Here is a 16,332-nt window from a genome sequence, read left to right as displayed (position 1 = left end):
GAAAAAGGATCTGAAAAAGGAGATTGGAAAGGGTTAGGCTGTTACACAAAAAAAGAAAGGGAAGGACCATGGGAGATTTTGAGCAAGAAAAATGAGACTTTCTTTTCCATGGAGGGCATTGGAAACTCTTACTTACTGTGTAATAGCTCTGTGGTCTCCAAAGAATGATGCACTAAATCTACAGGAGATTGGGAAGAAGAGATAAGAGGAAGAAGAGATAAGAAGTGGTAGTCACTTAATCAATATGATAGCAACAAAAAAGAGATTATTTGTTTTTCTGGAGTATGTATATAAATTGTGAGAGAAAACTTCTCAACATTTGTCATAGTAAATACCATTCAGTGCTGATTAAAAACAACTCTATGTAAAGTCAGCAGTCACAGTGTTGGAAGGAGTTTGGACAGCTAGAAATTCGCAGGATGTAACTAACATTCAAGAAAGGAGCTAGCAATAAAATCCATGGTCTCAAATATCCATACAGAAATAATGGGTGACAAGTTAAGGAACCAGAAACCCTAAAGAGATCCAGATACTAGAGAGAGATATAAGGTCCAAAAATGAACAGATTGGAAACAGATGACCATGGATAGGAGAATAGTGAAATAGATTGTGGCACATGATTGCAATGGAATAATAATACTGTACTATACAAAGTATGGAATAGTATTGTAATGTACTAAGGGCACAACAAAGAATGCAAAGAAACATAAGAAGACATATTAGGTTAGATAATATTTTGTAAATCCCAAAGTACACTGAGAACCAATAACAGAATGAACTAAGCAGAATTAGGAAAACAATATGAACAATAATTATACTTATATAAATAAAAAAACAATTAAACAAAGAAATTGAAATCTGTGAAATTATAATAATCAAAGTCAGTCCTACAGAAGATCTATCAAATATGATATCTCTTCCATTTCTTTGGAGAAATGAGGGACTGACAATGAATGTGAAACACTGCATGTAAATGTCAGTTGTTTTTGGTATGTTGGTTAGTTTTGCCAAATTGTTTTTTTTTATTTGTTGTAAATTACTTTCTTGGAGAGGTACAGGGAGAAATACAATAGAAAATGTAGGTAGTATAAAAATTTTAAATTTCAATAATTTTTTAAAAAGGAATAATATTTAGGACTAGGTAGGTGAATTATATAGTAGAGAATTATGTCATAATTCTATTTGAAAGCTAAGAGGCAAAATTTAACTCATGTTACTATTTGCCTCATATGTCATCTACTTTATGGACTTTACATTTTCTTTATAAAGAAACATACTCTATCTAAATAAGTATACGATTTGACCCTCAATGTAACTTAATCAATCACTAAGTACATTAAATGGGGGGGTTGTGTAAAATTACTTAGTCAATAATATTTGTTTACTAAGTACTACTATTTCACACAAGAGGTTGCTAAGATTATCACAGGACTCAATTTATAGCTAAAATTTAGAAATGGTTCACTTAAGCAGCAGGAGAATATAAAATATTTTAATAACATTTTTTAAAGCTTTAGTTGCAAGTGTTCCAAAAGTATTATCTTTCCCATTACACATAGGGATCCTGAGAGATTTTATCTACCTCTAATTGCATTTTATCCATCTCTTAGTCTTAGGAAGAGAAATCATTGGGAAGATAGAGGAAGAAGAAAAAAATGTCATGATGTGAATGATTGGGTAGATATCTGAGCTGGAATGCTTATATTTTGTAAACATTCATCATCATTTCCCAAACATTACCTTGTTCATAGAAATGTTGAGATTTATTTAAAGGTTCCTAAAATTTTTAATTTAATTTTTCAGGTTTATAGATATTGTAATTTATTTTACCATTGTTTTGATATTTTTTACATTCGTTACATTTCAAATCTTTGTTCAGTGTTTGACAGTTCTTCAGAGACTGGATGTTTGGCTCTCTGGTGGTAGTGATCTCTGTGTTTGGAACCGAGAACTAGATCTCCTGTGTAAAACCAGTCACCTCTTTGATACAGGTAAAAATAAATTTCAAATAATAGTGAACTAGTACATTCTGACATTTGAAAGCAATATTGTTCTTCCTAAAAACTTTCCATCATTATAACTTGCCTATTTATTTGCCTATTAGTTGTAGAAAGGAAAAAAAAAACTGGATGGTTTCTTCAATTCTTCCTACCTCCACTCCCTTCATCAGGTTCTTAAAAATGAAAGGAACTCTCATTTGAGCAGTGGATGAGAAAATTTTTATTTACATGCTGCTTTTCAGCATTTAATACCTAAGGCCTATAGAAGTGGTCAAAGATGTTACTCCATTGAGTTTCATGACCATATGAGGGAGGGTCTGAAGGCTTACCTCCCATGAGGAGAATTGGCTTCAATATAGACTCTGTCAAAGAATTCGGCTTTAAAAATTGGACTTATTTTGAAATTCTTCTATTAAAAAGGTAGCCAACAAATCTGGTTCTGGATTCTAAATTGCCTATGATTAAGTATTTTTACTTTTATCTATTAGCTATATGACCCTAAGCATGACTCTGGAGTCAGAAAATCAGGACTCCCATCTAGTTTCTAATGGTTACTACCAATGGACAAGTAATTTCATCTCTGAGTGTTATCTTTTTCATCTGTAAAGCAAAAGATGTTGAACCATGTAGTTTCTTGGGTACCTTTTAACTCCAAAATAAGGATCTTGTGAGCCTGAGTCATTTAACCTATTTTTTCATTTGTAAATTATAAAAACTTCCCTTCTCTTACTATAATATTGTGAGGCTAAAGTGAAATGATACACATAAAATACTTTGAAAGCCTTAAAATATTACATGAATAATTATTCACTTTTCCTAGTAAGGATAAAGTTTCTTTAAATAAATTCATTTTTACAAGATAAACATATTTGGATAAAAATCATTACATTTAGGTGACAACTTGAGAATGTTGTGTTGTATTGTTAAAAATGAACTTTGCTAAAGTAATCTGAAGAACTTATAGGCACACTGGGAAGAATAATATTATACACCATGTTGAAGTTGTATAGGCAACATGAGTACTGTGAATCACATTTATAGCTCACAGTTGGAACTAGCCCTTACTCCACATAGATATTATAAAATAGCAGAAGGATAATGAGATGGTTTAGCACATGTATATACACAAACACTACCAGGTATTGCAATTTAACCTCCTGCCTCAAGATTTTGTTACTAACAACCTCGTTTGAATCTAGAGCATACCTCCCTACTGTCTGCTATTATCGTAAGATATGTATCTTCGTTTACATCCAAATTTTCCTTTCCGTTTCTCACACAGGCTTGTGGTTCTCTCTGCATCTTTTCTAGCAAATTATTGGTAGCTGTATTGTGAAATAATGTTTAAGAAAATGTCACATGTTGCTAATGGAAAAATCAGATACCATGCCATTCTTTCTTTCATCAGTGAGCCAGGGTCTGGGCTTTAGCCATTATGTGATCACAGTATGGGTCAGTTTGTCAGAGATCCCAAGGGGTAACGAAAACCTTTAAATAAGGACTATTTCATACAAAAGTTGAATCTATTAGAAAGCTTTGAAAAGACTCCAGGCCATTGAATTCTGATGTTACCATGTTCTGGTTTTCCTGTTGCCAGAAGGCCAGGCAATCAATAGTGTGAGGATTTTGCTATTAGACCCTCTGTCTCATTATACTACTTTTATAGCTCTTACTCTATTTATAATGCAGTTGTTTTAAAAATTGTAGTTATTCTGTTTAGACAGAAAAAAAGAGGACTGTTGTTGACTGATATACAGTAAGCTTACTTTTTCATTAGGTATTCTTACAGAACAATAAAGACCAAACTTGAAGTAGCATTCACTATCATTTCTTTCTCTGAGTTGTAGCATACTGAAAATTTTGAAATGTCTGGGGATTTCTACCATACTGACTCCATTTTTGGAAGTGGATATAGGATCTGTTTTGTTGCATGACCTGGGAGTTATAACTATTTGAGCCAGAATTCTTATGTAATCCATAAGTATTAAGTCCAACATGGTGGAATCTAATAATCATCTTGACATCTATTTACAATTAGAAGGGTGACAGCCACATATCCCATTATTTTAAGGATCTGTGATTTCATCAGTGTGAGATTGCAAACATATGTAACTTAGTAGTTGGTCTTTGGAGCAGCTAGGTGGTTGAGGCCTGGGCCTGGAGTCAGGAAGACTCATATTCCTGACCCTAGGTACTAATTCTTTCTGCCTTAGTTCTTCATATGTAAAATGAGCGGCAGAAGGAAATAGCAAACCCCTCTAGTTTCTTTCTTTTTTAAAAATTTTATTTATTTTTTAAATTAATTAATTAATTAATTTACAAAGCATATGCATGGGTGATTTTTCCAAACTAACCCTTGCAAAACTTTTTGTTCCAAATTTTCCCCTCCTTTCCCACACTCCCTTTCTCTCGCTGTGAGGTAGTCCAATACATGTTAAATATGTTAAAATATATGTTGAATCCAATATATGCATACATATTTATACAGTTATCTTGCTGCACAAAAAAAATCAGATCAGGAAGGAAGAAAAAGAAAAACTGAGAAAGAAAATAATAGAGAGTGAGAATGCTATGTTTTGTTCCACACTCTGTTCCCATGGTTCTCTCTCTGGGTGTAGATAGCTCTCTTCCTTACTGAACAAGTAGAACTGATTTGAATCCTCTCGTTGTTGAAGAGAGCCATGTCCATCAGAATTGATCATTGTATTATCTTGTAGTTGCCGTGAATAATGTTCTCCTGGTTCTGCTCTAGGCCTCTCTGAAATCATCCTGTTGGTCATTTCTTACCAAACAATAGTATTTCATAACATTTATATACCACAATTTATTCAGCCATTCTCCAACTGATGGGAATTCACTCAGTTTCCAGTTTCTTGTCACTACAAAAAGGCCTGCCACAAACATTTTTGCACATGTGAGTCCCTGTCCCTCCTTTATAATCCCAGTAGAAACACTGCTGGATCAAAGACTATGCACAGTTTGAACGCCTCTAGTTTCTTTTCCAAGAAAACCCCAAATGGGATCACAAAGAGTAGGACTTGACTGAAATGATTGAACAACAATCATTAGTTAGTCTTCAAGATTTTCTGTAGTTGAAAAATTCACTCCCCGTGGCCACCTGATGATGGGCTTCTATTGAATTTAATGTAGGCTGGTCCCATTTGAGAGAAAGTCCATCTCCAGGCCCACTACTTGAATCTCAGACAGTGGGTAGGATGTGCAAGGACAGCCCAACACTGAAATCAACTTCAGGACCACAGAGCCGCCTCCATGCCGTAATGAAGCACTGGAGGAAGATTTCACTGAAGACACAGCAACAATGTTTTCAAAAAAGCAAGGATAGCAGATCCTTCTTTGACCTTTGTTTCCTGCTATGTCTCTGCCATGCTGTAGTCAGGTAAACTCCAGCATCCTGGATCTCCTGCTCTCCACACCTAGGTCTCAGAATAGTCCTGTACTGGTGGGGAGGGGAGGGAGAAAGCAGAGGCACTTCCTAGGAGCGCCTGCTATTGCTTTGTTTTTTCCCCCCAGCTCTGCCTGTGCTCTACTTTGGGCTGTGTGGCTGTAGTTATACTAGGAAAGAAGGAGAGGAACATGAAAGCAGAACTTCCCATTGAAGAAAGTTAAATAATGGATTGGAAGGGAATCCTATTTCTTAGCTGCAGAAGTTAAACTAAGGATTTGTAAATGGGAGGATTTCTCGTTTTCTAGGGAAGAGGATAGGGTAGATAATTATATGTATACTTCATTTCACTCCCAGAAATTTTTACAAGTAATTCAAATAAATTGTCCTAATTAAATAGGAGCACTTTTAAAAATACCTATAGTACTTGAAAAATAATATTTTGAGAATGCTTATTCTGAGGTTCAGAGTCTATTTAAAAGTTGATGTTTGGAATGATGGACTTTTAAAAGTCATCTGGTTCAATCCTTTCATTTCTTAGATGAAAAAATTGAGGCCTCTAGAGGGGAAGAAACCCAAGATCATAGAACTAGATGGTAAGAGACCTAGAATTGGAGCTTAAGCCTTCAAGGCCAGGGCTTTTCTTATCACACTTACCTTGAGAGTGATGGAGATCTTTTTTTTTGGGTTCATTTTAAAGCAGTTCTCTATACCAATTTACATTTATATGAATGCATATCCAATCCCTATCAGTTTCATATTATAGCATATATTATAGTATTGAATTAGACCTTTATCACTGTTCATGCCAGTACCTACTCTCCTAGGGCCTTTGAGAAGGAAAGACAAAGATGACAGAGAGAGAAGGTTGGGAGGAAGGAAAGAAGAGAATTAAAAGAAAAGAAGGGGAGATGTTTTTTTAAATTGATGCAGTACTTCTGTGGGCTGCATTTATCCATATCCTCAATCTGTAAATATCTTGGAATTCCTAAAGAGAATCAAGTGTTGTCCTTTCAAATACTTCCTTATTCCAAAAAGACCTAATAAAATTCACATACTGATGGTCTCTCAATTGCCTACAGTGCAAGTTTTAAGATATCCCCAAATTCCAGGATTACAGGTAAGGCCTATCCCTCAAAAGGTGGGCTGTGTCCATATTCAGCTAGTATCAGTAGAAGATTGGCTGTTCAGCTGCATATATACATTTCCAAAAAAAATTTCAGAAATTCATTCACACATAACTCTCAGCGAGGTACTTAAGGCTAAGAGGAACTTTACATTTTTTCTTTTTCTGCCAGAGGGAAAATTTTTCCTAATCCAAAAATTTGGCCATTTCTTGATGGTTCAAAGTAGGACTTCTATTGTTGTATCTAACCCTTGGGGACCTCATTTGGTGTTTTCTTGGCAAAGATATTGAAGAGGTTTGCCATTTTTTTTTCTCCAGCTCATTTTGCAGATGAAGGAACAGGGTAAAGTGCTTTGCCCAGGGTTACATAACTGGTAAGTGTCTGAGGCCAGATTTGAACTCAGGCCTTTCTGACTCCAAACCCAGTGTTGTATCCCTTGTGCCTCTTGTACTGCAGGTAGGACTTGGAGATGTCTAAGTCACCAAACTGGAAAGACTAAGGCCAAGATAGGTGGTAAGAACCAGTTTTCAGTATTCATCTTCAGATCACAATTGTTAAAGGAAATGACATGAAGTAAGCTTTTTTTCCTGCCAAAGCCAATCCCTTCTTCACATGTGCCCTTGATTCCTTTTCATCTAATTTTATCAAATGGATTATAAACTCAATTTTTCCCTTCAACTTCTAAATCATCAACTTCTCTGTCTACTGATCTCTTCTGTCAAGATATTGGGAGATACCCTATTTTCTAGAGCTAAGTCCCAGAAAACAATCTGTTCCCTGAGCATGGCATAACAGCAATCCTGTGTATGCACCCTCTGGGTGGACTCTGCTACAGTGAAATCCCAGAGTTGTTTTTAGTTGTGAAGCCCTGCTGTGAATCAAACTTATTGCATTGTTGATTTTACCCCTCCTTGTCAGGGCTACTGCTCACTGGGTAGTCATTGGTATAAGGATGGAGATCTCCACACTCAAGCCAGCAGGGAAAGGGCTCTGACACGTTTCCTTGCTTGCAAACCACTTCCTTCAGTTTGAAACAAACTTCTGTTTGATTCTTGATTCCTGACTCCTCTCTCTAGCTTGCTCTATTTAATGCCAGCCACCTGTGGGTTTATACTTTCTTACTATCATCAAACATCTTTTAAGTATTTTTTTTTTTTTTTTTGCCAAAGCAATTGAGTTAAGTGGGGTTAATTAAGGGATCACACAGCTAGTAAGTGTCAAGTGTCTGAGGCCTGATTTGAACTCAAGTTCTCCTGACTTCAGGCCTGGTGCTCTCTCCACTGCACCACCTAACTGCTCCTAAGTCTTTCCTATCCTTAAAAGACCTCCATTACTCAGTTTAACAAACTTTTATTCTATATATCATTTCTCTTTTGCAGCCAGACTCCTTAAGAAAACTTTTTTGCTGCCTCCATTTCACTTTCTTTCACTCCTTAATTGCAGGATTGAGGTTGGAAACAATCTGGCTTCCATCCTCATCCCATAATTGAAACTGTTGTCTCCAAAGTTACCAGTGATCTCATTACTAGACCTGGTGGTCTTTTTTTTAGTCTTCATCTTCTTCAGCCAATCTACTGCATCTGGCAATGTTGATATGCTCTCTTAAATACTCTCAAACTGGAATCCTGATTTTTATTCCTAGCCCTCTTCTCTTCTAAATATTTTTAGTTTTGTCAAAGGCACCACTATCCAGATTTGTAACATTGGTGTTACCCTATGCTTATCACCACCTCATCTCATATGCCCGTCTATTGTTACATCTTGCCCTTTCTACCTCCACAACTATTAGGCATGCAAGCCAGAGCAAAGACCAAGAGCTGAGGCAAGAAGTGATGAGGTACTGAATTAGGGTGATGACTGTGTGGAAGGAGAGTAGGGATAAATGTAAGAGATATTGTGATAGGCCAGAAGAGAAACAAGAGAAACAAAGCTGTGTCATAAAATTTCAGCCTGAGAAGTGAAAAAAGCCCATTGTCATGTAGCCATGTAGACAACTAATCGAAATAAATAAGCCTCAAAACATGTGGTCAACAAATATTAACAAAGATTTTTCAAAAAAAAAAAAGAATTGTAAACTGTTCATAAACAATATGAAAAAAATGCTCCAAATCACTAAGAAGTACAAAATCAAAACAATAAAATTTCACCTTAAATTGTCAAAATTGACAAAAATTTGTGTAGAAGAGGTTGTAGAAAGATGGATGTGCATTGTTGGTAAAATTGTGAATTGGTCCAATCATTCTGGAAAACAGTTGGGAATTTTATCAAGAAAGTGACTAAAATGTCCATTCTTTTTGATCCAGACATTTCCCTAATAGGCATAGTCCCCAAGGAGGTCAGAATAAAAAAGAATGGCCTTATTTACACTAAAATATCACAGCAGTAATTAATATGTGGTAGCAAAGACATGGAAATAAAAGTTTATTGATTGGAGAATAGCTATAAAATAAAATTTGTGGTAAACTAAGGCAATGGAATAGCATTATACTACTAGAAAGATATATGAACTGATGCAAAGTAAAAGCAGAAGAAGCAGAAAAACAATAAAGACTATGACAATATAAATGGAAAGAGCAGCAACAAAATTTAAACTGAAAATAACAAAAGTAGAATGAGCAATGTAGGAAAGTACCTAGAAGTATGTAGAATCTAGTATAGTTTTTAAAAAGACTTTTCCTTGCTCAGACAATTAGAATCAATAAGACAGGATTTGAATTCAAATCATTATGACTATCATTCTGTTCACTATGCCATACAGTCTCTCTTTTCAATATATACTTTAAAAATACTTTAAGAAAATGGATTATTGGGGAGTGGAGCTAAGATGGTGGAGAGGCCACATGTTTCTTTCTGATCCTTTTCTACAACCCTCACATTAATTATGAAATCCAGCCACTGAATTAGTTCTGGACCAGCAAAACCCACAAATATTGGGAGTGCAACAAATTACCAGCAGAAAATAATTTCAAAGATCGCCAGAAAAGATCTGTTTTGATCAGAAACAGGAAGGAAGCAGGAAAGCACAAGCTGCTAAGTACAAATGACATGGCTGAGTCCGTGAGACAGTGCATACTCTGCTGATGGTGTGGACTCCGTGTGTCAGAGAATCTACAAGGAGGAATCTACAGCAATGTTGGCCACTCTGCTCTGGTTGCAAGCCAGTAGATCAGCAGAAAAATTAGAAAACATCCAACACAAACACAAAAGATCAATGGTGAACCCCCAAATGCCAGAATCTCACAGGATCTGGCCACGTCCTCCCAGCACTGGGAGTGAATCAGTACTGACCCAGCACTGCTTGGAAAATCTCTCTCACCCTAAAGGCAGACCTTAACTTTTTTTTTTTTTTTAAATGAGTAAAAAAATAAAGAGGACTCTGATGATAAACAGCTTTTATGGTGAAAGAGAAGAACAGATTTCAAACCCTGAGGAGGCTAAAGGCAGATTGTCTCTAGATGAAGCCCTGAAAGACAATATAATCTGGTCCCTATCACACAAGGCTCTCCTAGAAGAAATTCAAAAGGATCTTAAAAGAGAATTAGAAGAAAAATGGGGAAAGGAAAGGAAAAATTTGCAAGAGGGTTTCCAAAAGGCAACACAGAAACTATCTGAAGAAAATTCACTACAAAATAGACTTAGTGAAAAGGAAAAAGCATATGCCTCATTAAAAGATAGATTTGATAAAATGGAAAAAGAAAGCAACTCCCAGAAAAACAGAATTTGTGAAATGGAAAAAGATTCCATAGAACAAAACATCTCATTTAAAAATTCAATTGCACAAATACAAAAAGAAGTTTAAAAAAGTAAATGAAGAAAATAATTCACTAAAATTCAGAATTGAACAAATGAAATGAATGACTCAGATGAGACAAGAATCAGTCAAGCAAAACCAAAAAAATAGGAAAAAATGTAAAATACTTAATTGGGAAAACAATCAACCTGGAAAATAGATCTAGAAGAGACTCCCTGAAATACATGAAGAAAAAAAGAGCTTAGACACTATCTTTCAGGAAATCATCAAACAGAACTGCTCAGATAACATAGAAACAGAAGGTTAAATGAGTATTGAAAACATTCACTGAATGCCTCCTGAAAGAGATCCCAGAATTAAAACCCCAAGGAATATTGTGATTAAATTTGAAAACTTTCGGACCAAGGAAAAAATATTACAAGCAGCCAGAAAGAAACAATTCAAATACTGAGGAGCCACAAGAAAGATTACTCGGGAGGATCGGAGAGCCTGGAATTTGATATTCTGAAAGGCAAAGGAGCTTGGAATGCAGCCAAGAATAAATTACCCTGCTAAATTGAGCATTTTCTTTCAGGGAAGAAGATAGACATTCAATAAAACTGGTGAATTCCATTTATTTTTGATGAAAAGACCAGAGAGAAACAAAAAATTTGACCTCCAAATATAGAATTCAAGAGAAGCATAAAAGTGTTAAAAAAAAAAAAAGAAAAAAAAGAGAGAGAGAGAACTTTATTTCTATTATGGGTATACATTGGGAGTACATGTATAATCTGATTTTACTATTATAATATAAGAAAGAAACTAGAGATGTAAAGAGGATTTGCAACAGAAAAAGGGGAAAGTGGAGGTAAAATGAGGGAAATTACATCTCAGGAAGAGGCAAAGAAAACATCATAATTGAGGGAAAGAAGGGAAGGTGACGAATAGTGAATCTTAGTCTCATCAGATTTGGCCCAAAGAAAGAATATTAGATATATTTGGTTTCACTGAGAAACTTCCTTATAGAAACCTTATAGAAAAGTGGGAGGGGAAAGGAGAAAAGGGAAGGGTTAGACAAAATAGAAGGGAAAAGAGAAATAGTAGGGGAAAGGTATAAAAAAGGGGAAAGGTCTCTAAAGGGGGAGGACTTCTTAAGGCAAGTAGTACTCATAAGTAAAATACTGGGGAGGAGGGAAAGGGGAAAAGGAAAAAGAAAAGTATAATTTGGGGTTAATAAGATGGTAGGAAATGCAAAATTAGTATTTTTAACTGTAAATGTGACTGGGGTGAACTCTCCCATAAACCAGAAGCAGATAGCAGACTGAATTAAAAGCCAGAATCCTACAATATATTATTCATAAGAAACACATTTAAAGCAGAACTATGTATACAGAATAAAGGTAAAAGGCTGGAGCAGAATTATTATGCTTCAGGTAAAGTAAAGAAAAAGCAGGGGTAGCCATCCTGATCTCAGATCAAGCAAAAGCAAAAATTGATCTAATTAAAAGAGACTAAGAAGGAAACTATCTTGCTAAAGGGTAGTGTAGACAAAGAAGCTAAATCAATACTAAACATATATGCACCAAGTGGTATAGCATCTAACTTCCTAAAGGAGAAGTTGAGAGTTGCAAGAAGAAAGACAGCAAAACTATAATAGGGGGAGATCTCAACCTTGCACTCTCAGAATTAGATAAATCAAACCACAAAATAAATAAGAAAGAAGTTAAAGAGGTAAATAGAATATTAGAAAAGTTAGGTATGATAGATCTTTGGGAAAAACTAAATGGAGATAGAAAGGAGTACACTTTCTTCTCAGCAGTTCATGGAACCTATATAAAAACTGACCATAGAGTAGGACATATAGACCTCAAAATCAAATGCAGAAAAGCAGAAATAGTAAATGCAATTTTTTTCAGATCACAATGCAATAAAAATTACATTCAATAAAGGGCCAGAGGAAAACAGACCAAAAAGAAATTGGAAACTAAATAATCTTATCCTAAAAAACGAATGGGTAAAACAGCAAATCAGACTCAATGATTTCATCCAAAAGAATGACAATAATGAGACAACATACCAAAATTTATGGGATGCAGCCAAAATGGCAATAAGGAGAAATTTTATATCTCTAAATGCTTACTTGCATAAAATAGAGAAAGAGAAGATCAATAATTTCGGCTTGCAACTAAAAAAGCTAGAAAAAGTTAACAAATTAAAAAACTTCAATCAAATACCAAAATTAAAATTCTAAAACTAAAAGATCAATAAAATTGAAACTAAAAAAACTATTGAATTAAAAAATAAAACTAAAACTTGTTTTATGAAAAAAAATAGATAAACCTTTAGTTAGTTGATTAGATTTTTCTTTTTGATCTGATTTTTCTTGCGCAACAAGATAACTATATAAGTATGTATACATATATTGGACCTAACATGTATTTCAACATATTTAACATGTATGGAACTATCTACCAGCTAGGGGAGGGGGTGGGGAGAGGAGGGGAAATTTTGGAACAAAAGGTTATGCAAGGGTCAGTGTTGGAAAAAAATATCCACGAATATGCTTTGAAAACAAAAAGCTTAATAAAAAAAAATTAGCAGGCAAGCTGCCAAATTAGAAATAAAGAAAGTTAGCAAGGATAAGAAACAAAAGCTATATACAAACACCATTACAATAATCAGGACTAGAATTTGTAGGAAAAAAAATATAGGTAGTAATCATTGATCTCAAAGTCAAAGTTTAAAAAAATTCAATTGTAAATCTACATTATATGTCAGCCATATTTATATTGCTTTAGATGTGTGTATGTAATATATGTGTGTGTAATACATACATACACACATAAATATATCCATGCTTATACTCTTTGATCCAGCAGTGCTACTACTGGGCTTAAAAAAAGTACTAAAGAAGGGAAAGGGACCTGTATGTGCCAAAATGTTTGTGGCAGCTCTTTTTGTAGTGGCTAGAAACTGGGAAATGAATGGATGCCCATCAGTTGGAGAATGGTTGGGTAAATTATGGTATATGAATGTTATGGAATATTATTGTTCTGTAAGAAATGACCAACAGGAGGAATACAGAGAGGCTTGGAGAGATACATGAACTGATGCTGAGTGAAATGAGCAGAACCAGGAGATCATTATACACTTCAACAACAATACTATATGAGGATGTATTCTGATGGAAGTGGATATCTTCAACAAAGAGATCTAATTCAGTTCCAATTGATTAGTGATAGACAGAATCAGCTACATCCAGAGAAGGAACACTGGGAAATGAATGTGGACTACTTGCATTTTTGTTTTTCTTCCCAGGTTATTTTTGCCTTCTGAATCCAATTCTTCCTGTGCAACAAGAAATTTGGTTCTGCACACATGTATCTATAACATATTTAACATGTATAAGACTGCCTGCCATCTGGGGAAGGGGTGGAGGGAGGGAAGGAAAAAATCGGAATAGAAGTGAGTTCAAGGGATAAATTTGTAAAAAATTACCCATGCACATGTACTGTCAAAAAAAAGTTATAATTATAAAATTAAATTTAAAAAAATATATATCCATGTTTAACTATAGCCTGCTTAGGAGAAATGTAGAGGAAGGAAAAAAATAATAAAGTAAAAAATACACAACAGAGGGCAAAATAAAATCTCCAAGAAAGCAAAAGAAAAATGTTTTCTATTATAAATGCTTTCCTGAAATGGAAATTTATTGTTACTTATTTTGAATCCTCTCATGTTTTGCTGTGCATATTCCAATTTTTTTCTTTTTTTCATCTTTTTTCTATTTTGTATTTATGTTTGAAATAAATACATTTAAAAGAAAAAAAAAACAAAAATAATGAATTATTGCCTATAGCTTTGGGTGTTCTAGCCCCAATATGTCAAGTCTTTCTTCTTTGCTGAAAACAATAATCACTGCAATATTTTCCAAATGACTTGAGCCTCAGCAGTTAGCCTAAAATTATACCAACAAAAAATCTATATGCTAGTCAATTATTCCTAAAAAGTCAAAATTATAGTATTTAAATTAATTTTTTCAATGTGGCACAATGTTGTATTTCATTCTTTCAGGATTTGAAATTTACAAATTAATTTACTAATCTTTAAAAACCATTAGTTCAGGATGGGGAGCCATTACTTAGTGTGAGGTATCATTGAGGCTAAAGTTGGGAGTATATAAAGAGGCTAAAGTTGGGAGTATATAAAGACACAACAGGAAAAAAACCTAGTTTTTAATAATTATAAGCTATATCCCCAGTCCCAGCTTCCTTTGAAATGGTGGTAGTTGAACTTGATGAATACCAGAAAAATAACATCATCTTTGTGACATTTTGTGAAGGTCTGAAGAATTCCTTGTTTATGGGAAAATAGGTAAATCTTCTTGTAGCATATTGTTAAAAAAGCTTCTTAATTTATGTTGTTATGCTTGTTGTTTTGTGAGTGTGGAGGGTTGTTTTTATCTTTATCTGTGATTTTATTGGCATAAGAAACGTTCAGTGAATAAATTCCCTTTACCAATGCAGATCTGCTCCAACTTTCTTTTCAAGTTACACTCTTGCAGAGCTGCCTAGAGTGCTGAGGTTTAGTGACTTGCTCAGGATCACTCAGCCAGTTTGTTTCAAGGCAAGACATGTATCCAGATGGTCTTGTTTTCAAGGCCATCCACCTACAGTGTCATGGTGCCTCTTCTATTTTCTTTATGTGAAATTTGGAAGTGAGGATTTGTGTTGCTTCTGTTTTAATTTGTGGAGAAAATAATTGTCTACCCATTTTCTTTTGATGCTTTTAAAGGGATCAGCGCTTTGATTGAGTTACCTAAGAACTGTGTTGCAGCAGCGGTTGGCAAAGAACTGAGTGAGTATTTGGCCAGGCCCTGTTGTTGTTGTCACTGTAGCTTTGGCTGTTTGGGCCAGGCCTAACGCTTCCCCTCTGGCATGGGTAGGAGGGAGTCCTCAGCTGTATCCTAGGAGCATCTGGAAATTCTCTCCACCAATAATTGATATATTACTAAAGTGGAATCTGGGAGCTTCCTTTAAGAAAGTGACTGAGGGATTCTAATCTTTTGGGAATGGAAGGGAGAGCACTGAGTTTCTCTGTTCTTTTTTTTTTTTTTTTTTTTTTAATTTATTTATTTATTTTTATTTATTTATTTTTTTTGAGTTTCTCTGTTCTTAATGGCTGTGAAATAAAACAGGGAAGAACCTCCCTTTTCAAGCTTAACTCTGGGCCCCAGAAGGGGCAGATATTCTTTGTGGTTTATCTTGTCCTCTTTTCTCTCTGTAGGGTCTGGGCTGAAAGTAGTGTTAGTATTTCTGTTTCTTATAAGATGCAGGAGTCACCTTCATGTTTTCAAGTAGCAGTTTTTAGGACTGAAATTTTAAAATATCTCAGGGGACCAAGTTGGTCTGGTGTAACTTTTTTTATCCACAAGGGAAGGAAAATAGAGATAGTAGGCTGAAAATGTTCATTTTGAAAGTAAAAGCATAATATATTTGTAATTATTTTATTTAAAACACATTTGTAGGGGGCAGCTAGGTGGCGCAGTGGATAGAGCACCAGCCTTGAATTCAGGAAGACCCTAGTTCAAATCTGGTCTCAGACACTTAACACTTCCTAGCTTTGTGACCCTGGGCAAGTCACTTAACCCCCGCCTCGGGGGGAAAAAACATTTGTACATATAGGGGAAATTATAGTGAATTATAGCAAAATCATTTAAAAATTATATCATTAGGCCTTCTGTATTAAACACACCCATTCCATTACTCAGATCACATATGCTTTTAAAAATATACACCTGTATTGGTGGAGGGAACCCTCTTCCTTTGAGAATTCCCTATATCAATTAAATCATAAGTTCAGTCCTATGCCTTGCTGGTATGCATGCATGTATGGATATATACCTATATACATAAAGAATGTGATGAGTTAAAAAGGAGGGCAGGGAGAAAGAAAGAGAGAGAGAGGAAATGTGAGTATTACTCTCAGACTTGATTCTGTTTCTCTCTAAGAGCATCTTACTGAATTGTTGTAGGTCCATGAAACAGCATACAATACATGTGATACAGACAT

The 16,332-nt window shown here is 34.9% G+C and overlaps 1 protein-coding gene across 6 annotated transcripts in view; it reads left to right on the top strand.

Annotated features, from left to right (window-relative positions):
• Positions 1–16,332, top strand: part of WDR41 (WD repeat domain 41) — a 73,400-nt gene that overhangs the window by 35,801 nt on the left and 21,267 nt on the right. For all 6 annotated transcript variants that reach the window (XM_074282327.1, XM_074282325.1, XM_074282326.1 and 3 more), the window contains exons 6-7: positions 1,880–1,991; positions 15,055–15,117. In XM_074282327.1, the coding sequence (XP_074138428.1) occupies positions 1,880–1,991; positions 15,055–15,117 (175 nt within the window). The remainder of the gene's footprint in view (positions 1–1,879; positions 1,992–15,054; positions 15,118–16,332) is intronic.

This window comes from Sminthopsis crassicaudata, chromosome 1, assembly GCF_048593235.1.
Source record: "Sminthopsis crassicaudata isolate SCR6 chromosome 1, ASM4859323v1, whole genome shotgun sequence".
Lineage (NCBI taxonomy): Eukaryota > Metazoa > Chordata > Mammalia > Dasyuromorphia > Dasyuridae > Sminthopsis > Sminthopsis crassicaudata.
Note: the sequence above shows the minus strand (reverse complement) of the source record. Positions and strands in the feature narration are given on the sequence as shown.